At 36.5% G+C, this 23,114-nt stretch overlaps 1 protein-coding gene across 8 annotated transcripts in view; it reads right to left on the bottom strand.

Moving 5' to 3' along the window:
- Nucleotides 1-23,114, bottom strand: part of PCCA (propionyl-CoA carboxylase subunit alpha) — a 389,666-nt gene that overhangs the window by 246,780 nt on the left and 119,772 nt on the right. For all 8 annotated transcript variants that reach the window (XM_073795382.1, XM_019920938.3, XM_073795385.1 and 5 more), the window contains 2 exons: nt 12,265-12,343; nt 5,447-5,549 (listed from right to left, as the gene is read on the bottom strand). In XM_073795382.1, coding sequence (XP_073651483.1) covers nt 5,447-5,549; nt 12,265-12,343 — 182 coding nt within the window. The remainder of the gene's footprint in view (nt 1-5,446; nt 5,550-12,264; nt 12,344-23,114) is intronic.

Raw genomic sequence — 23,114 nt, 5'->3', positions numbered from 1 at the left:
AGAACTATTTTTAAACATTAAATTTATTCTACCTCCTTTTTTATTCTAATTGACGTGGAAGTGAAAGTAGACTTAGTCTCCAAGAAATAAAGCCACAATAACCAAGAATTCTTAGAAACATTTTCAACTGTAAAATATCAGATTCAAATATACCCAGAATCAAGTCTGTTTTTCCCTGAAGTCTGTGTAACTGTGCCTGGGATCTTAGTTCCCAGGCCAGGGCAGTGAAAGTGCCAAGTCCTAACCACTGGACAACCAGGGAATTCCATTAATCAAATGAAGAGACAAAGTAACCAGAAAACATCATAAATAAAAAGTGCTTGTAAGGGAAGTTAATACTTAAATACATCATGAGTTTTTTTAATTTTTAATATAGCCCTTTACAGATATGCACGTACTGAATATGGAAAGATCTCCCAGATATACTGCTTACTGAAAAAGCTTTATCATAATAGACTGCTCCACATAATGGCAAGCCCTTTAACATCCATGGATCCAGCCCATAAAATGCCATCAGTGCCCTGGTTTAAACCACACAGAGCTGTGCCATTCTTATTGCCAGTACACAGTTTCAGCCCGAGAAAGAAGGGAGTATGTGATAGCTCGTGTGAAAAACAATAGTTGATATACATGTATATACTTCACAGACTATGGCAGGATATTCAAAAAACAGTAACAGTGCCTGCTTCTAGGGATAGAAACCAGGGGACTTGGAGACAAGGGTGAAAGAAGGCTTACTTTTCATTGAATACCCTTTATCATATGCACAAATTATCTAACATTAATTAATTAAAACTGAAGAAAACAAGTAAAAAACCTTCCAAGTGTAGATCAGATATGGGAAACATCTGTGTTGCCTATTTAAGTTACTGGGAGATATTTTCACCTAAGTTTAAAAATATCGGCTAGGATATAAGCCATGGTTAATTAAAATAAACTAAAAGCTTATGTAGAAATATAATTATTTAAAACAACTGAACAAACATTTACTGAGTATTAGTAATGTGAAGGACACTGCCTGGTTGCTAGGGAAAACAAATGAGATAAGATCCAGCCTCTGTCCTCAAGGACTTCTTCGTCTATGAGGAAAGTCTGATAGCTAAAGATAAAATGGTGTAAGTGGTCTTCGAATAGCACAAATAAGTGCTAGATGGGGAATATAGAAAAGGGGGTAAAATTAATTTTACCTCTAGGATCTTACAGGAAGGGTAGCCCAAATATCTCCCCTAAATTACAGACTTAAATATCCAACAGTCTACTCAACACCTACATTTTGATATCTAATGGGCATCTCAACCTTCATTGGTCCATCTTCATACCCTGATTTCCTCCCCAAAAACATTTACCTCTCACAGTCTTTCCCTTCTCAGTAAGACAGTCCCATTCCTATAATTCGTCAGGCCAAAAGCCTAAAACTATCTTTGATGCCTTATTTTTTTCTTATACATCACATCTGATCTTTAGAAAATCTGGTCTACCTTCACAAAATATCCAGAATTCAATCACATCTCACCACCTCCACCACACGCTGGCCCAAGGTGCTACCCTCTCCCACAAGAATTATTACAAAACCCTCCAAAGGGATCTCTCAGCTTAAATTTCTGGGTTTTGATTGCTAAGAACCATTGAATACTGTGTGCCTCCCTTTTTCTACCTTGTTGAATAGGGGGTATTCATTGCAGTGTCATATCCTTTACTCATCATTGTATTTTTGATAACTGAGTGTCACACTGTCTTTAAATACAGAGATCTTCACATCACAAAAACTGCTCTTGAGAAACCATACACAAGAAGTCTCGTCTATACCTGAACCAAGTCTGAATATGAGATCCTGGTCTTGGAAGGAAGGTAGGTATATTCTGCCTATGGAAGGACATGAGCATTGGGGGCCGTAGAAAGGGTTGTGATAACTAGTATCCAAAAATAGCCCTGAATATAACAAACCCTGGTATGCGCACCCTTGCATAAGCACTTATGGCAATGATTCTAGGCTGGCCAAGTGACTTGCAAAATGCAACAAAAGTGCTCCTGTGCCACCTAAACTTTAAAAGACAGAATGGCTACTTCACATAGCTCTGATACTCAGTATAAGAGGTCTGGATATCCTGATAGAAATTCCACATGGAGAAGTCATGTGGAAATGCCCCAAGAATGAATAAAGAGAGAAAGAGAGAGGCCCAGCTGTCCCATGTCTTGGCTGACCTCACCTTCAAGTCAATCCTCCAAGGCACTAACATTGGATGTTCCAAACCAGTCAAGCCCCAACATGACTACTGCCCCAGTGGACAGACACCTAGTGAGGCAAAAGATGTGCCCAGCCAAACCAAATCAACCCACAGAATTATAAGAAATAGTTAAATGTTGTGTAGTTTTTTTCATTGTGGCAAAATATAGGTAAAATTTACCATTGTAAACTTTTTTTTTTTTTGCGGTACGCGGGCCTCTCACTGCTGTGGCCTCTCCCGTTGCGGAGCACAGGCTCCGGACGCGCAGGATCAGCGGCGATGGCTCATGGGCCCAGCCACTCCGCGGCATGTGGGATCTTCCCAGACCGGGGCATGAACCTGCGTCCCCTGCATCGGCAGGCGGACTCTCAACCACTGCGCCACCAGGGAAGCCCCATTGTAACCATTTTTAAGTGTACAACTCAGTGGCATTAAATAAGTACATTCACATTGTTGTACAACCTTAAATGTTTCAAATCACTGTATTTTGGGATGGTTAATCACTCAGCAATAGATAACCAAAACACAAAAAATAAACAAGTGGATTTAAAAAGGACACTGGATACAAGATTAATACATAAAATTCAATTGTTGCTACATATAAGCAACAATCAATAGGTAAATGAAATTTAGAAAATAACATTTATAATAGTGTCAAAACGTATCAGACATCCAGGAATAAATCTAATGAAAGATAGATAAAACCTCTACACTCCAAACTACAAAAAAATGCTGAGAGAAATTAAAGCTATAAATACATGAAGAGATATTCTAGTTCATGGCTTATAAAACTCAATATTGTTAAGATGTTAATTCTCCCCAGAATAATCTCTAGATTCAATATAATCCAAATCCCATCTGATGTGGGGAGAGGGTGGGAATGTAGGTAGAAGGTAGAGACAGATTGACAAGACGAAGTCTAAAGGTTACAGGGAAACTCAAAGAATATAAAAAAAAGCCAACATTATCTGAAGAAAAACAATAAATTTAGAGCACTTACAGTACCAGATTTTTACACTTACTACAAAAGCAAAATAATTAAGACAGTGACCAAATGTCACTTAATTTACAGCAAATGTACACCACAACAAATGATGCTGGAAAAATTGGGTATGAGAATGTAAGAAAATTTACTTTGACTCCATCTCACATCAAACAAACAAAAAATTCAAAGAGAGTAACAGGCCTAAATACCAAACCTAAAACAATAAAGCTCCTAACTTGGGTACGCAAATTGGACTTAAACTGGACTTCAACAAAATTGAGAACTTCTATTCCTTGAAAGACATTATTAATAAAGTGAATAGGTAAGTCACAGATGGGGGGAATATATGGGGGGGGGTGTGTGTGTATGGTGAAGGACTCATAATCAAAATAGATATAGAACCCTGAACACTCAATAATTCCAAAAAATCTAATTTGAAAAAGGGGGGCAAGGGTGAGACTTGAGCAGTCGCTTCACAAGATAAGATATCCAGTTTTGGTCAATCAACGTATAAAAACATGCTCAGCATCAATATTCATCAGGGAAATGCAAATTAAAAGAGATACTATTACATGTCCAACAAAATGGCTAAACATTAAAAAACTGAGAACACCAAATGGTGGAAAAGATGGCTGAACTGGAAACATTCATATATCATGGGCAGGAGTATATATTATTGATAGAACAACCACAGTATCTATTAGAACTAAACATAACCTGACCATGTAATTCAACAATCCCTCTCCTCAGTATATGCGAAAGTATATATGTTCAGAAAAAGACATAGCAGTTTATTCATAACATCAAAAAATGGAAACAACCTAAAGGTTCACCATCAGAAAAACAGATACATTGCAGGTTATTCAAATAATGGAACACCACAGAGCAATTTTTGAGTGAATGACAATGCACAGCCTCATGAACCTCAGATATGATGTTGTGTGAAAGAAGCCAGCACAAGCAAGTATGTATCATATGATTCCATTTATATGCAGTTTAAGAACAAACAAAAACAATCTATGGTATTAGATGTCAGAACAGCAGTTAATTTTGGTGGCTAAGGAGAAGGACTGACTGGAAGTGGTATGAAAGAATCTTTTGATATAACGGAAATGATCCATATACAGATCTGGATGGTTGTTACACAGTTATATATGTATATAAATAAATTTTTACTAAATTGCACACTTAGGTGGACTTCACTGTATATGTGATATTTCAATTTAGAATATATAAAAACAAAAACTAACAAACAAAACAAAATCTGCTAGCCTCAGAAAGAAATACATTACGTTCAATGTTTTAAAAATATAAATGGATTATATGTTTGCAATTTGTTTTTTCCACTCTGGAAGATTTGAGGATCTACATGAAGATTTCCTAACTAGAAATAATATCTATGTAAAGTGATGATTAAACTTAGAAAACACAATGACAAAATCTAAGACTTTGTTTTATTATGCCCCGTCAGAAAGTTACAAGGGCAGCAAATAACCTTTTATTTAATTTTCTGGAACTCTATCCACACAAAATTAAGAAAAAAATAATAATACTTTCATTTCAATATGATTTCTAATCTGATATTTATATTTTATCAATTTCAATTGTTACATATCAATTCATAGCCACAATGTGTAAAATTAGCACAAGGCATTTCTGACAGAAAAACAAAAATTTCGGCAGACTTTCCTTCTTCGTCTGTTTTATTTCAGAAAAAAACATTTTATTTTGCTGAAAGCCACACCTCCACAACCACTTTAAAAGATGGATTACAATCTTAATCTGAGTAGAAGAAATGATTTATTCATCTCTATCCAACAGCAGAACGCCTGCCACAATAAGCCACACAGACATCTGTGAACTGAAATGACATAAGCGTCCAGGTCAGGCACTTTTCTTTTAAAAATGCCCCAAAGTAGCCCAGTATCAGAAGGGGACTGAGTGCGCCTCTAGGTAGAATATATTCGGCCTGGACGGACATCTTGTGACTATCGCATTCTGGAGCTGGGCTTCTGTATCATTCCCCATCCAATCAACATTCTGGTACTTTGAAAAAAGGATACCAGACTCCAAAGGGAGGCGATCAACTTATGTACATTCTCTATTTCATACTTATTCGAACATACCGGAACTTTCACAATCATTCTAAATGTAAGAAAGGATGTGTTTCTAATAGGAGTAAGTAATATTATTTTAAAGTTATAATAATTCAAAAGATATCTTAAAATGTACCAACCTGGACTTCTATATGACGAGGGTTATCAATAAATTTTTCTATTAGTAGCCTATCATCACCAAAACTAGAAGCAGCTTCTTGAGATGAAAATCTAAAACCATCCCTGTAAAGAAAAACAAAACAGTCAAATGAACACAAAACAAATACAGCCCTCAATATAAAAGAAAACTAATTAAAGGTTTATTTGTGCTTACTTCTGAACAAAGCAGAGAAAAAGTCACTTATAATACACAAATAACTCAATTAATTTTGGTTGAACAACTCTTCTACTCACTAGCTCTGTGACTCTGGGTGAATGCTTTAATTTCCCTGATCCTAGATTTTTATAGAAACAAGAATACCAATACTTATTTCACCAACTGTTAAAAATGAGGTATTTTTAATAAACCATACAAATCATATAAAACTTCATTTCTCTGACCTTACTATACCTTAATTCCACTAATAAAAATATATAAAAATGCATATACATTTGACTCAAAAGTCAGAAGATGCACACAAAAATGTAAAGGACCTAGACGACTGCACAACTGGGGCAAAGCCACAGCAAATACACTCAGTAAGAATACAAAAGGAGGGTCCTCAAGAAGACTCCCTGATATTTTAAATACACAACTTTAAAAGCAATGACCTCCCACACATCCATACAGATCATTACAATTTTATCTTCTTTAAAATTGTTCAAAAATAATAATTAAAAGAGAAAAGTTCGATTTTTTAAAATAAAAATATGAATTTAATTATTGCTTTGTATATTTTATTTCCAAACTATAACTTAAACATTATCATTATTAAAATATGCTTACTAAAGTCATACACGTTGAAATTTCACTCAGTCTATTAAAAACTCAAACTTCCTTACCTAACACTAACTAGAGTATGTTATATTCCATTCATGGATATACTCGAGTATAAAATTTAATTCCTTTTATATGTAATTAACAGTTTCTTAATCTTCAAATCAAATACCTGTATTTAATGTTCAACATTAAAATTCTTTTAATCCTTTCATTTGCAAACACTCCATCTGGCAATATTAGAAATAACTATCTCATTTGTTTGTGTGCTTGGAAAATACAACATTGCAAGTAAACACAGACTAGAAGGATAAATTTGAAAACATATTGCAAAAATTTCTATTTCTCAGCATTCTCAGAAAAAAGGTATCACGTTTTCTTAGTCCTCCATTACTCTCTTGATTTTAGGGAATGGTGTTTAGATCTCAGGAGACTACAAATCTCGAAGAAATGAAAGCACAATGAATCATTGTTTTCAATACCATATAACTAACTTTTTATTAGGAGGGATACAATGATTCACAAGGAAAAAACATAGTACTTTACAGTTTGTCTCTGCTCTAATGATTTTAAAGTTTTCATTTTGCATTTAAATCAAAACTACCAAAAATTTAAAAAATCAAAGTCACCCAAATAAATTATCAGATTTGAAAGCATTACCAACATGTTTTAGAGCTCATGGAAAACTGCATTTAGATCATTTGTAGCACTCAGTAATACATTCATTCAATAAATACTTACTACTCATGAAACTATATGCCTGGCATATATATATGTGATGGAAATACAAAATTAAAACAGAAACTGCCCTCACAACACCTGAAGTCTAGTGAGGTTACTCCAAAATGTAGACATGATCAATTTTCCATGTATGCCATAACATTTCACTTAAATTGGCATAAGGCAGCAATCCCACTACTGGCATATACCCTGAGAAAACCATAATTCAAAAAGAGTCATGTACCACAGTGTTCACTGCAGCTCTATTTACAATAGCCAGGACATGGAGGCAACCTAAGTGTCCACTGACAGATGAATGGATAAAGAAGACGTGGCACATATATATACAATGGAATATTACTCAGCCATAAAAAGAAACGAAAAAAACAAATACTGTATGCTAACACATATACATGGAATCTAAAAAAAAAAAATGGTTCTGAAGAACCTAGGGGTAGGACAGGAATAAAGATGCAGACGTAGAGAATGGACCTGAGGACACGGGGAGGGGGAAGGGTAAACTGGGATGAAATGAGAGAGTGGCATGGACATATATACACTACCAAATGTAAAATCAATAGCTAGTGGGAAGCAGCCGCATGGCACAGGGAGATCAGCTCAGTGCTTTGTGTCCACCTAGAGGGGTGGGATGGGCGGGTGGGATAGGGAGGGTGAGAGGGACACCCAAGAGGGAGGAGATATGGGGATATATGTATATGTATAGCTGATTCACTCTGTTATACAGCAGAAACTAACAAACCACTGTAAAGCAATTATACTCCAAAAAAGATGTTAAATAAATAGGGATGAGGAAAAGAAAGCCAGAGATTATTATGAAAATATCTGAGTCTACTTTCAACAACCTCCATGACTCTTACCCTAATTTATTATACAACAAACACTGTACTTTTTAAAATCTTTCAGATGTTCTAAAGATTCTAAGATAAGTATAGATGTTACTTCCCTGAAGATGTTACAAGAGGGACACACTCCTTAAGATAAAAGAATAAAGCAAAATTATAAAGCAGAAACTAACACACCATTGTAAAGCAATTATACTCCAATAACAACGTTAAAAAAAAAAGGAATAAAGCAATTAATGGCTACTAAGTTTTCCATCTGAAGAATGTTAAAATTTTTGTGGATTATGCACAAAAATGTCTTCCTCGAGGGAGGAAGGAGTAAATGCAGTGCAGCACAATATTAACAGTTGGTGACACCAGAAGACAAATATATGGGTGTTTTCTGGACTGTTCTCTCAATTTTTCCAAAGTTTTGATTTTTCCAAATTAACAGAGGAGCAAATTTTTAAAATGAGGGTCTTGTATCATTATATCAAATAATGTTATACCTTTGTTAACTTCAACAAAGTTTTAGAGATGGCTTATTTATCAAGTTGAAAAGAGTAATTTTAGGTAGAAAATTGTTTATGTATGTATTTTTACTAATTATATGAAAATATTTTGAAACAATGTGACATTTACTGACCAAGAAAGGGTTAACTTATTTACCAAAGATGCCCAATATATGAATAGATACAGCGATTTCCAAAATCACTGAATTCTAAATTAAAATCCATTGGTTAAAAGCAGCATAGCAAATCTCATTGCCAAGAAACTGAACAGTAATCCTACCATAAAAGAATATGTTACTAAGAGTAGCCCTGGAGAAATGACTGATAAGAAATATGAGATCCTAAGAACAATAATGAAAAATAAGTGCTAAGGCTTTCAGTGGAATGGCTATATAAGTGCCATATAAAAGGGGAAACACTGTTAAAAAAACATTAAGAGTTCACAAAATACACATCTCTTATAAAACCATTAAGTTGTGCTTAACATCTTTATTACCTCATTCTTTACTACCAATAGACTGTAGCAGATTGTCTTTTCCAAACATGGCCACAACAGCATCTCCCATTCCATATGCTCTTCTAAGAAACTTGCCACTCCTTCACAAGGAAGTGAAGTCTAATGCCCCTCCCCTTGAATTCAGGTAGAATTTGTGCTCACTTGTAATCAACAAAATATGGTGAAGGCAAGCTGTGCGACTTATTAGACTGGATCATAAAAAGTGATACAGCTTCCACTTGCATTTGAAACAAATACTCTTGGACCCCTGGGTCACTGTGTAAGAAGTCTAAAGTCACCATCCCGTGAGGAAGCCCAACCAAACCATGGAGATGTCCACTAACTCACAGGGGTTACAAATAAAGCACAAGAGATAGCTTCAACACCTGAACTTCAAAAGTCAAATAAGACGAATTATGTGGTAAAAATGGGGCTAAGTATGCCTCCTACCCTTATGCCTGCTTCAACCCACACACAACAACTAGCCAGCCCAACTTCAAACATTTCACATAGTTAACCAATGCTCTGCAAGTCTCCACTATCAAAAGGAACCACGCCAGGCAAAGAGTTCCAGAGAGAGGCTAAGAAGCAGACCATTCTTCAATTAAGCATCTCAGTTCTGAAGATAAACGCCCTCACTCTGACCTTAACTTCTTTGGCATTTCCTAAGAAATTTTCAAGTAAATTAGTGTTGCAGCATATCCATTTAATTCTTATAAATCTACACTAAGGCCAAAGAGAGAATAAGAGCAAAAAAATAAGGTAACTTAAACAGGGCCTGCAAGTCATCCTCAAGTACTCAAACTCTATATCCAATCACTCAGAAAATCCTGTTGCCTCTACTTTCAGAATTAAACTCTTTCTTACCACTTCCACCATTACACTGGTGAAAGCCACCATCACCATTATTTTGCGTGGATTATTTCAACCCAACGGGTTTCCCTGATTCCAGAGTTCATGATTCTGCCCCCTGTTAAGTCTATTGCCAAGAGAGCAACCAGTGATCCTTTTAAAACTCAAGTCGCAAAATCTTGACAACTGGTAAATCTGGATGATACGTATATAGAAGTTCATTGTATTCTTCTACATCTTTGCACGTTTGAAAATTTTTATAATTCAAAACATGTAAATAATGTTAGGAGTTTGTTGAAGTTCCATGATTGTGACTTCTCTACGCAAACCCTCCAGTAGCCCCCCATCTCACTAAGAATGGCCTATGAGGTCCTACACAATCGGCTCCCCATTTCCTTCTACTCCTCCCCCTGCCCCCACCAGCTGGCCAGCCCTGGATCTCTCCAGACACGCTACTGCGTCACAGCCTCCACACTTGCTCTTCCCTTGCCTGGATCCTAATCCCCACACTCTTCCTCCTCGCTCAAATGTGCCTTCTCAGCGAGGACAGCCCTGACAATCCTGCTTAGAATGGGAATTCCCTCCAACACTCCTCATGTCTCTTCCTTTCTTCCTTTACTTTTCTTATATTGCTTATCACCTTCCACAACAGGATATGATTTACTTTGATCTTGTTCATTGTTTGTCTCTTCCTACCAGAATGGGTTTCTGAACCTTGTTTATGTCGTGGATGCCTTTGGCAGTATCATGCAGTATAGGACCCTCTTGTCGAAATAAGGTTCAAAGTGATTTAAAATGTAGAAAAGAATATGCATAGGATTGCATAAGAAACAAATTATACTGAAATATAGGTATCAAAATATTTTTTAAAAAATTTGGGATATCATGTACTTGGTTCTTTATTCGTTAATAAGCTCCAACAACAAGTCTCACAATCACTGTAACTTAGAGATACCTGCAACAATGTAATGTGATAATATAAGGGATCTCTTAAAAGGTGAAAAGTCCCACAGATACTACTACTATTGTAGCTTGTCTATACTGGAGGAAACACTAAATTCCAGTTAGAGGCTAATGAAAGAAATATGTACTTTTTTTCCTTATCCAGGCGCACAAACGTCCCTGAACTTTACGGGTCTGTGAATTCAAAGGTTAAAAACTCCTGATCCAGTTATCTACTGGATATAGAGGAATAGAGAAAGAGAACTGCATAGAGGAGTGGATTATTTTGTCTGTTTCTGTTCATTGCTGTATTCCTGGAACCTTACTAAAACACTGCCTGTCACACAGGAGGCTCTCCGTATCAAATATCTCAATAACAAATATCACCAATCCATGCAATGAGTTTATTTATGCTGGGTAAGTGTAAGATGGGAGAGGAGAATCTGACGTTACCTCAGTCAGTATCTGGTATCAGTGCCACACTGAACGTGAGACTGGGGCTGAAAGGTCTGTATTGGGCACATATTATCACCCCACCTCTAACACACAACCAAAGAAACAATGATGTCCTGAGAGAACTGTCTTCTAGAGTTAAAACTATCTGTACAAGTCTGCAGTGCGGTGTCTTCCCCTCAGATTTTAAAGGGTAATATATTGCCTCTAAGAGATTTTTACCTTGTATGTTCACTTTAGAACCTAATTTCTGAATTAGATTTGTATTGGATGACTTTCACATCAACTACTCCAGATTTCTCTCTTTCAGAGATTTCAGGGAATAGGAAGAAAGGGAAAAGAAAGGGAGAAAACAGAACTAACCAGTTGGAAGATCAAATTACTTTTGGGTAGAGAAAGGGCAGGAAAGGCAACATTAACGATAATAATTCAGTGATTTTTTAAATTCCCCTCCTTCAAAAAATGACATAAATCTCTCTTGCTGCCAAACCTTGAAGTATGTAATACAAATCTGAATAGAGTCCCTTGAAACCTGCTTGTACTAGGCAGTTGTTCAAAAAAATTATTTTCTAATCCCCATGATGTTATCAATACATTAGGTTTTTAAATTTTTGTTTTAAAAGTTTCTTTTGATTTCTGAAACTACTACTAAGAAAGTGTTCTAAATTCATAAGAGTGCACTGCATATAAAGGACATACAATAATTTCAAATTCAAAAGGAAATATATTTCACACTATAAAGTTATAATAGTAGTTCACTGTTTTTATAGACAAGCAAACGGAAGCAAATGCATACTAATAAACAGATAAAATTATGACTGCTTTCAAATATATATGGTTCAAATCTTTGATCACATTCAGAATTACACAGCCAAATGTTAGTAATTTTTGCCTAGAAGACAAAATCATGACAATAATTTTTAAAAATACACTGTAAAAAAAGATAATCCTGTATTAATGTTTAAGAAAGTAAAAACCTTTCGATAATAGGATAATCATCATCAAAATATAAATAAGAAACTTTTCTGCATAATTTCAATTTTTCCTATCTAGAAGAGTAAAAATTAGATGATTATTATAACTTGTCTATAACTTGTCTATTATTAGATGATGATTATGCTTTTGGTATCTGTTTACTTGTCAGTTTAATAAAACTCTAGTAACTGCAATTTTCATCAAAAGTATATTTTGGACAGAATCTCACCTGGTCTCTTCATCATCCCAAGCGATTCGCATGCCTTTCCCACCACCACCTGCTGAGGCCTTGATCATAACAGGGTAGCCTAACAGCAGGGAAGAATTAGACAGAAGTTCAGACTTTGATCATCTGGATGCATGAACATGACAACTGACCACATGTTCGATAACGCAGAAGACAATAACTAATTTATTTAAAAGTTCCTTTCTTTAGAGTCAGGAAAATAATATCAGTGTAATGATCTTACATATATTTTTTAAATGAGTGTGATCGTTTTAAAAGAAAAAGACTATTTGTATCAATAAATATAACATTTTCCCCAATAATGAAATAAAAAGCTAAGAAAACATAATTTGAAAGTGGATTCCAAAAATGGAAATAAATACAGTATTAATTAACCAAGGATATAAGAAACAACTTTTATAGCATTAAGGAAACACACACGCACATGTGTGTGCGCGCACGCACACACGCATTCTTTTGATTCCCCAAAACTGCTGTTTGCATACATAACAAATTAAATTCCCTTTTTTTCAAAAGTAATGGTTTACAGGTATTTGAGGTATTTTCATCTGAAAAATCACAGGGAACCCCTGCAGCTTTTATCTGCAAGAACTGACATGATGGCTTTGGGAAAAATCAAGCCATGGCTGGTATATTATGCCTGGAGCAGAAGATGCAGAGCTCGCTGATATCAGTAGAGAAGCTACGGCACTACTCCACTCAGTCAACAGGCAATGAAATATCTAGACTTCGGGAATATTATGAAAATACAAAGTCAGGCCCAAAACAAAGGACATTTCCAGCCAACGTTTTATAAGAGAAAATTAATAAAATTGTTGTTGGTAAAGAGGATTGCGTATTTAGAGTAGTTATTATAAAGTAAAATTTCTGACAGCATGAGTCATCTACAATGATTTATCAAGAAAAGCTGTGAAGTCTCTTTGTTTAGAGGTTCTCCGACAATAAGGTGGAAATACTCATGTCTGAGACCACTTGTTTATGATCTTTTCTGAAGAAAGAAGAGGTCAGTGAGCCCTTAAAAGACTCTTCCTGACCTGTGATGCTCTAATAGCACTACACTCTAGCTATAGGATCTTCACGAAAAGGGAAGACAGGGCCAAATGTCACAGACCTTTGACCCCTAAACCACAAAACATCACTTAACTTCAACTTAGCTAAAATGGCACTTGCTTCCTAAGTGATTCATAAGTAATTAAATTCTTAAAATTCTGATGTTGGTTACGTTTATGTGAGATAGACTTATGTGGGACAGCATTTTAAAAGCAATAAATACTAAGTGCAGTAAGAACAAGAAAGATGAACATAGTACTTTCACACTGGGAGCCTTATAATCTAGGAAGAAAGAGGGGAAGTACCCAAATAATTCTCTCAATGGGAATTCAGAGAAGAATCACAGGAAGGTAAGAGAAAAGGGATTAAGAAAAGCATATTATAGATAGGGCCATTTATATGAGGCTATGAAGGACGACAGGACATGAACGTGTTAGGCAGGAACAGCAGAAATGGAGGCGGGGTAAGCACAGGACAGGTTTAAGAAAGGACTGAAACAATTTGAAGCACACAGAGCATCTGTAGGATGGCAGAGGAAAAGAGAACTCAAAACATAAACTGGGAGCACATTACGCTACACACTCTTGCATGCTACAGATCCTGCTTGAGAGTAATAAGAACGGTGTCTGTCTTGTTCAGTGCTGCAGCCTCACAATGAGTACCACATAAAGGAATTAGACTGAGATCAGTAAAGAAGAATTAGCTTGTTTTTGAGCAGTGAAGAAACAATATCCAAAAATTAGAAACCAGCATGCCTGAGAAATCCTTTTAAAAACTTAAGGTCTTTTTTATCCCCAAAAAACATGTCATCAAGTCACCATCAAAAACTATTTATCCATGTGAACAGGAAACCACGAGAGGTATGATATCCACATCCCATATCTCTACTATTTTCAGTTCCCGCTGAGGATTAGGAAATTTGCAGTTATTCTGATTCCAGTATTAATCTCATCTTAGTCATTTATTCATCTATGGACCCTGGACTATACAGGGATTTGTAAGGTTCAAAATAAGATTGGGAAATTGTCCTTGGTAACAAGGAACTAGATGGCAAAACAAAACACATAAAATAATTTGTCAACAAGAAACTATTGTATGTTCAGAAAAGGTGAGAAATTGTCAGGCAACAGGCCAATATATAATAAGACAATTGCAATATGGTCTCTCCAAAGGAGGCAATGCAGTGTTAGACCTGTGAATACATATAACCCAGAAGAGAAGACTCCCTGACAAAAATTTAACAAGCCAAATATTAAACAACTGGGAGAGAGGGAGAAACTGGTAGAAGTTAGGGACATTACAGTCACAAACAATATAATTTTTGAGCTATAATTGAAAATAATATAATGGTAAGGTATTCTACTCAATTTCTTACGCCAAGTAAGTCATTAAATTTCAGACAGTACATATTTTTATGCTGTCACCATGCCATGGAGAAATGAGATCTAGCTATTTGGAAAGCAGGGAAAAGAATATTCCACACAGATGATATTAAATAATATCAAAAAGCCCAGTCCGTCATCCCTTCTTTCTTATTGTGCCTGTGGCTCTAATTAGGGTAAGCCATGGGGTGCCAGGAACTGGACAAAAAAGGGAAAAAAAAAGATTCAGTCAAAAGTTGACAATCCCGGAAAAAATCAGAAATGATCAAGTTGATGGCTATTGCTTCCTCTCTTTTCCCAGCCTGGGTATGAAATATCCACTAATGTTCTCTCACATTTTTTTTTTTTAATCCACTGGAGTACTTACTCCTCTGTTCAACTTTTGTCTAGAACACATTTCTTTAATTTTATATTCTTCAGTTGACATATGTTTGAAACAGAACAACCTTCCTTATCATAACAAAACAAATTCTCCAAGGTTTTTAAAAGGAGACGAATCTCCTGGTATGATAAGATGGCTTAAAAAACAAAAAAACCCTCAGGTCCTAGTGCTGTTCACAGATACTTCCTCACCTTTTCCATCCTCTCACTGAACGCCTACTCCCCACTACCTGACCTCCCCTCCCAGACCCAGAGATACATGCCCCACTCTTTCTAACACCCCAACTCCAACATGCACAAAGTCTCCATTCCTTATTTCCATTCTGCATGATGCTTCCAAAAAGATATCTACTAAGTACTATGTGAGAAAAATGTTAATTTTTTTTTTTTTTTTTTTTTAACAGAAACTTAGGGCTTCCCTGGTGATGCAGTGGTTGGGAGTCCGCCTGCTGATGCAGGGGACACTGGTCCGGGAGGATCAGTGCCCTGGTCCGGGAGGATCCCGCATGCCGCGGAGCGGCTGGGCCCATGAGCCATGGCCGCTGGGCCTGCGCATCCGGACCCTGTGCTCCGCAACGGGAGAGGCCACAGCAGTGAGAGGCCCGCGTACCGCAAAAAAAAAACAAAAAACAAAAAACAGAAACTTAGTACCAAAGTACTAAAAGGTTTCTATTCCTACTTTTCTGTACTCAACCTTCAAGGAAGGGCAGGTTTAACTGCAGGACAAGATAACTTCTCTGGTTTCCTTTCCTCCCAGCAATCAGTATGTCTTACTTTCTATCATAAGCAGCAATCCTCTTTCTAACTCTACCATCAAATTCTCATTCATCAACTCAAAAATATTCACTGAATAAATACTTTGTGCCAAACACAGATTTGGCTCCAGGGGATACAAAGATGAACAATTCAGAAAATTATCTGCTCTTGTGGCACTTACTATATTTGGTATCTAGTAGAGAACTATATGTAAATATACATGCACCTAAGTGTTTGTGTGTGTGTGAAACACATTAAGTGGTGATAGTTGCTACAATAAAAACAACAGAGGGATGTGATTCAGAATGATTAATGTTACTTTTCCCAGAAACGGCTTCTCTGAGAAAACTGATATTTAAACTGAGACTTAAATTGACAAGCTAGAGCAAGTCCTCTGAAAAATCAATGACGGCAGAATATTCCTAACAGAAGGAACAAGTTGGAAAGGTTATATAGGAGAGGACATTGACCTAATGTAGTCCTAATTTTTTAAGATCACTTTGGCTGCTCTGCAAGGTATGAATTGAAAAAGGGCGAATAGGGTTTCCCTGGTGGCGCAGTGGTTGAGAGTCCACCTGCCTATGCAGGGGACGCGGCTTTGTGCCCTGGTCTGGGAGGATCCCGCATGCCGCGGAGCGGCTGGGCCCGTGGGCCATGGCCGCGGCAGGAGAGGCCGCAGTGGTGAGAGGCCCGCGTACTGCGAAAGAAAGAAAGAAAGAAAGAGAGAGGAGAGAGAGAGAGAGAGAGAGAGAGAGAGAGAGAGAGAGAGAGAGAGGGAGGGAGGGAGGGAGGGAGGGAGGGAGGGAGAGGGAGAGAGAGAGAGAGAGAGAGAGAGGGAAAGAAAGAGAGAAAGAGAGAAAGAGAGAAAGAAAGAGAGAAAGAAAGAGAGAGAGAGAAAGAGAGAGAGAGAGAGAGAGAGAGAGAGAGAGAGAAAGAAAGAAAGAAAGAAAGAAAGAAAGAAAGAAAGAAAGAAAGAAAGAAAGAAAGAAAGAAAGAAAGAAAGAGGGCGAAGATGGGAGAAAGAAGACTGATTAGGAAGCTTTGTGGTGGTCCAGCAGAGAGCGAGCTGTAACCTGGACTTGGCTGTAGATACAGAGAAAGAGAGAGAAAGACAGAGACTTGAAGGTTGTTTCAGAGGTAGAGTCAGCATGACGTATTGATAGTTAGGATATGGATGACAGGGGAATAAAGGAAGCCTCTAGAAGCTTAGGTGCTTTCCCATTTAGTGACAGTTATGGATTCCAAGCCTAAAGAAACAATTTTTCTTGACCAACTAATAGCACCATGTTGAGCTATACAAGACACACACTACATAATCCCCCCCCACCCAACCCCCTTCAAGCAAAACCTGCTCCTATACAGGGTGGCATAAACTGATAACTTAAAGGCTGATGAAATGACATCTTAATGATATAAAAATCATGAGTCATATAATAATCTTAGGTAGTTTTTTCATCTACAGTTTCTTGAATAAAAATTTCATAGACTATAATGATTGATGGAGAAGGAAAAGTAAAAAGAAGGAAAAAGTGAAATATTTCTTGGGAAATGTCCTAATTCCTAATTTGGTGGCACTAACCAGAAATCTCTCAAGGGTCAAACAGAAGTTGTGATTTTTTTTTTTTTTTGGTCTTCTTTTAAAAACAATTAGGGGACTTCCCTGGTGGCACAGTGGTTAAGAATCCACCTGCCAGTGCAGGGGACACGGGTTTGAGACCTGGTCCAGGAGGATCCTACATGCCGCAGAGCAACTAAGCCCGTGCGCCACAACTACTGAGCCTGCACTCTAGAGCCTGCGAGCCATAACTACTGAGCCTGAATGCCACAACTACTGAAGCCTGCGCGCCTAGAGCCTGTGTTCCACAACAAGAGAAGCCACCGCAATGAGAAGCCCGCGCAGCGCAATGAAGAGTAGCCCCCACTCGCCGCAACTGGAGAAAAGCCCGCGCACAGCAACAAAGACCCAGCGCAGCCAAAAATAAATTAATTAATTAATTAAAAAAAAAATTAGGAAACACTTATACAAGGTCTTTATTTCCCTAAAGAAAAGGTTCAAAGTAAAAGAAAATGAAAGTTGTTTCAGAGAGTAAAACAGTCCTCTAGATGGGCAGAACAGGCTCTGATAATGGAACGTCAGAAGAGAAAACCAAAAAAATCAGGGGGGAAAAAGCCTAAGACAGACAGGAAGGAAATCCCCAGATGAAAATTATAAATACAAGTATTATGCATTATATTAATATTTGTTATATTCCTTTACTCTCCTTTAATGTAAAACAGTTCACTTACCTTTTCGGGTTGGGGGAGGGGAATTTTTGAAAAATCCAAGGTGGTTTTTCTATAGAGTGGTCCACAATTTGAATTTACCTGATTGTTTTCTCATTATTAGAGTCAGAATTTTTTTAAAAATTTAATACTCTACAGCTGATGCTATACCCTCAGTCTTAAATTACACAAGAAAGCAAAGGAAAAAAAAAAGTCCATTTGTCCTTTTCCTCATAAAATTAGGTTTGATTACTTGATAAGATGGCGTCCATTAAATTTCCTCATGAAATAACATTTTCCATTTGCAATTAACAAATGATCTGTAGACTGGAAACTTGGAAACTGTGACTATCCTATACTCAATATTTCAACCAATAGTAATAATAAACATTAATGATTCTTGCTTTAACTAATTTCTACATTGTTTGAAGTAAAATGAGTTTAAAAAATGAAGATAGTTTTTTTGCCTTCCTCAGTATTGCTTCTCCAGTAGCTAAAAGAGTGCCTGAAGAATAACATGAAAAATAATAATCACCAAGTAAATGTACTAATTAATTTCAGTAGTTGCAAATCATTTATTTTTACTGATGTGAAATATTTCACGGTATAAGCATACTGAAGCATTAATCATTCTACTGTGAGTGAACATTCAGATCTATACACACAATGCTCCCATGAATATTTTTGTAGGCATTGCTTGGAATACTGGGCAAGAGGTTCCTGGAGCATATGTCTAGGAGTACAACCGCTGGATGGTATGCAACTCTTATGAAGTCTTTATTTTTAACAAGTCCAATTTCTCCAATTTTATCTCCATTATCACTGTACTTAATACAAACTACCAAATCTCTTCATAGGACTCCTGTAGTAGCCTCCTAACAGAGCCCCCTACCAGTACAATTGGTCCCATCAAACTACAAAGAGGTCAGCAAAATTTCTTTAATAAATAAATAAAAAAATATATATATATATATAAATAAATAAAATAAATAAATATAGGATCACCTCTCTCTCCTGCCTAAAACGCTAAGGGTTTACATGGATGAATAAGCCATACATGTAAGAACCACAGATGTATAATGAAATAGAAATTATGAACTCACAGATAGGAAGTGTAGAAGGTAAAGAGAGATAGCCTAACATATACTAGTTGAAGCAGAATACCACAAAAAAGGTATGTTAGACTTGCCCTAAGAAAGCTTTAAAAAAAGTCTAAAAGGTATCAATCTGAACATCAATTAACTTATCAAACAAAATAAACTTGAACATCTTTTAAATAGAAATAAGAAAATCCAAATACAATATTTAACATTCACAATGTCTACAATCCAATAAAAAATTAAGAGACATGTTTGGAGGCAAAATGTGATCCATACAGAAGGAAAATAGTCAACAGAAACAAACCCAGAAATGAAGAACCTTAAAACAGCTATTACAATCCTATTACAAATTACAGTCATTACAAACACTGTAAGCATGGGAACGGAGTTAAAGGAAAAAGATCATGATGAGGAGAGAAACAGAAAATATTTAGAAATTAAAAATGGAATTTCCAGGTTTAAAAATAAAATGACTGAAAAGAAAAATGCAACAGTGTACAGAAAGAATTATACCATGACCAAATGGGATTTATGCCAGGTATGCAAGGCTAGTTCCACGTTCAAAAACCAGTTAATCTACCTCATCAATAGGTTAAAGAAGAAAAACTATATGACCATATCAGCAGATGCAGAAAAGGCATTTCACAAAATCCAACAGTATTGAGTTCAGCAAGCTAGGAATAGAAGGAAACTTCTTAGACTTCATAAAGAACATCTACAAAATGTCTACAGCTAACCTCATACTTAATGGTGAGAATCTAGATGCTTTCTCCCTAAGATCAGGAACAAGGTAAGGATGTCCTTTCTTACCACTCCTATTCAGTATCTTACTACAGGACCTACCTTATGCAATAAGGCAAGAAAAAGGTAAACAAATTGGGAAGAAAGAAATACAACTTCATTAGCAGGAAATAAAACTGTCTATGAAGAAAATCTCAAAGAATCAACAACGACCACCACCAAAACAAATCTTCTAAAACTATTGTGATTATAGCCAAGTTGCAGGACACAAGGTTAACGTACAAAAGTTGACCGCATTCCCAAATACCAGCAATTAAAACTTGAAGTTAAAAACACCATACCAGGCTTCCCTGGTGGCACAGTGGTTGGGAGTCCGCCTACTGATACAGGGGATGCGGGTTCATGCCCCGGTCCAGGAGGATCCTGCGTGCCACGGAGCGGCTGGGCCCGTGAGCCGTGGCCGCTGGGCCTGCGCGTCCGGAGCCTGTGCTCCGCAGCGGGAGAGGCCACAATAGTGAGAGGCCCTCATACCGCAAAAAAAATAATAATACAAAATAAAAACACCATACCGTTTACATTAGCCCCCTTCAAAATAAAATACTTAGGCATAAATCTAACAAAATATGTACAGTATCTATATGTGGAAAACTACAAAACGCTGATAAATGAAATTAAGGAAGACCTAAATAAATGGAGAAAGATTCCACGTGCATGGATAGGAAGACTCAATATTGTTGAGATACCAATTCTCCCCAAACTGATCTATAGATTCAATGCAATCCCAACCAAAATCCCAGCACGTTATTTTGTGTATATCAACAAAAAGACTTTAACATTTATATAGAAAAGCAAGAGACCCATAATGGCCAACACAATATTAAAAGAGGGTAACAAACATGAAAGACTGACATTACCCAACTTCAAGACTTACTATAAAGCTAAGTAATAAAATCACCATGATATTGGTAAAAGAACAGACAAATCAATCAGTGGAATAGCATAAAAAGCCTGGAAATAAACCCACACAAATACAGTCAACTGATCCTTGACAAGAAAGCAAAAGCAGCTCAATGGAGAAAGGACAGTCTCTTCAACAAATGGTACTAGAACAACTGGACATCCATAGGCAAAAAAATGAATCTAGACACAGTCCTTATACATTTCACAAAAGTTAACTCAAAGCGGATTGTAGACCCAACTATACAATGCTAAACAATAAAATGTCTAGAAAATAAATAAGAGAAAATCTAGGTGGCCTTTGGTTTGGCGATAAGTTTTTACAAACAACACCAAAAGTACAATCCATGAAAGAAAAACATTTGATAAATTGGACTTTATTAAAATTAAACACTTCTGCTCTGCAAAAACACTCTTAAGAGAATGCAGACCCAAGTCACAGCCTAAGAGAAAATATCTGTAAAACATATCTGATAGAGAATTTATATCTAAAATATACAGAGCTCTTAAAACTCAAATAAGCATATGAAAAGATCTTCAACATCCTATGTCATCAGGGAAATCCAAATTGAAACAACAATGAGATACTACTACACACCTATTAGAATGGCTAATATCCAAAATACTGACAGCACCGAATGCTATCAAAGATGCAGAGCAACAGGAAACTTACTCTCGGATGGTGGGAATGAAAAGTGATCCTACCTAAAGCTAAATATAGTCTTACCACGTGACCCAGCAGTTGTAGTCCTAGATACTTACCCAACTGAGTTGAAAATTTATGTCCACACAAAAACTTGTGCACAAATGTCTATTCATAATTGCCAAAACCTAGAAACAACCAAGATATGCCCAACTTGAGACAACTATAAAAGACCAACCAGTATGCAGAATTCTCTCCAGGATTAGCTAAGGCCTTTGTTGAGTCTGCATCTCAACTCAATTCAACTTCTCCTTCAATCCAGTTTCTTTCACTCCCTCACATGTGTTGGTCCCAAAAATACTCCCCAATAAAATTCCAGAGTCTGCTTCTAAGACAGGTATACAATCTGTGGCAGAGGAGCACATTTGGAAGGCTGTTACAGTGATCTAGGCAAGAGATGACACTAGCTTAAACAAAGACAACAGTAGGATAAATGGAGAAAAGCTGATGAATTCAAGATTTAGGAAATGCTGACAGTGATATGCAAATGGAAAAACCACATAACGCAATATAATAGTGAATGCTGAGCCACAGAGAAAGCCTCACTGCTGATCAAAATCGAGACCCCTCTACTTCCTGCCTCTGTGATCCAGGCCGTTTCAGATGGCACAGAACTCCTCCCCACCCCACAATCTTACCAATGGGAAGTAAACATGTAGGATAAAGAAAATGTAAATTTTTGTTGTTTAAGGTCACATGCGAAGGGCAATAAAAACATGAAATACTGGAACTCTGATAAACTAATGACAATTGCATAGACTCAAATAAAAATTAGCACATTACTAAGTTTTCCGAGGAAATGTAATTCACAATCTACTGGGCAATTTGGCTGTCATGCAACACTTGGCTACGCTGAAAAGTTCCTATTGTGAATACAAAGAGATAGTTCCAAGCAATTTGGGAAAATAAATTCCATCATCAATGCATTTCCCATGTTGTGTTTATTTGGTCATAATTTTCCACTTTTTACTGTTGTCTTTTAATTACAAATTAGTTATATAGTTCGTTTAGTTTTATCATTATCAATTTAGTTTTGGTATAACTTTGGTTTAGCACACTTCAGACTGAGGTGATGCATATTTGTATCTATCTGCGGTCCATAATTATCCCGTAGCTAGAATGTAAACATATATGTGTTGCAGTCCAACTATGAATTATTCGTATCTACTACTACCACAGATACACACAACCTCTAACAAAGGTATGTGTAGGTGATATTTATTATCACTGAGTTTTTACCACTGGAAAATGAAAAAGGGTGAAGTGGACACAGGATATTTTGCCTTTCCTAAGATAGCCATGCACACATAAATAACTATATAAATACACTGAGTTTAAATAAGAATGAACTAACATTATACACATAAAGATATAATCAAGCTGTGTTATAAGAAAGTAAACCAATACATAACAGTATTTTGTTTTAATATGGCAAAGAAAGGCAATTACATTTTTTTGGGAAAAACTGATCTGGTCTACCTATTTCCCTCTATTCGGGCA

The sequence above is a fragment of the Tursiops truncatus genome, chromosome 18, assembly GCF_011762595.2.
Source record: "Tursiops truncatus isolate mTurTru1 chromosome 18, mTurTru1.mat.Y, whole genome shotgun sequence".
NCBI lineage: Eukaryota > Metazoa > Chordata > Mammalia > Artiodactyla > Delphinidae > Tursiops > Tursiops truncatus.
This window is presented reverse-complemented; position numbering and strand designations above follow the sequence as displayed.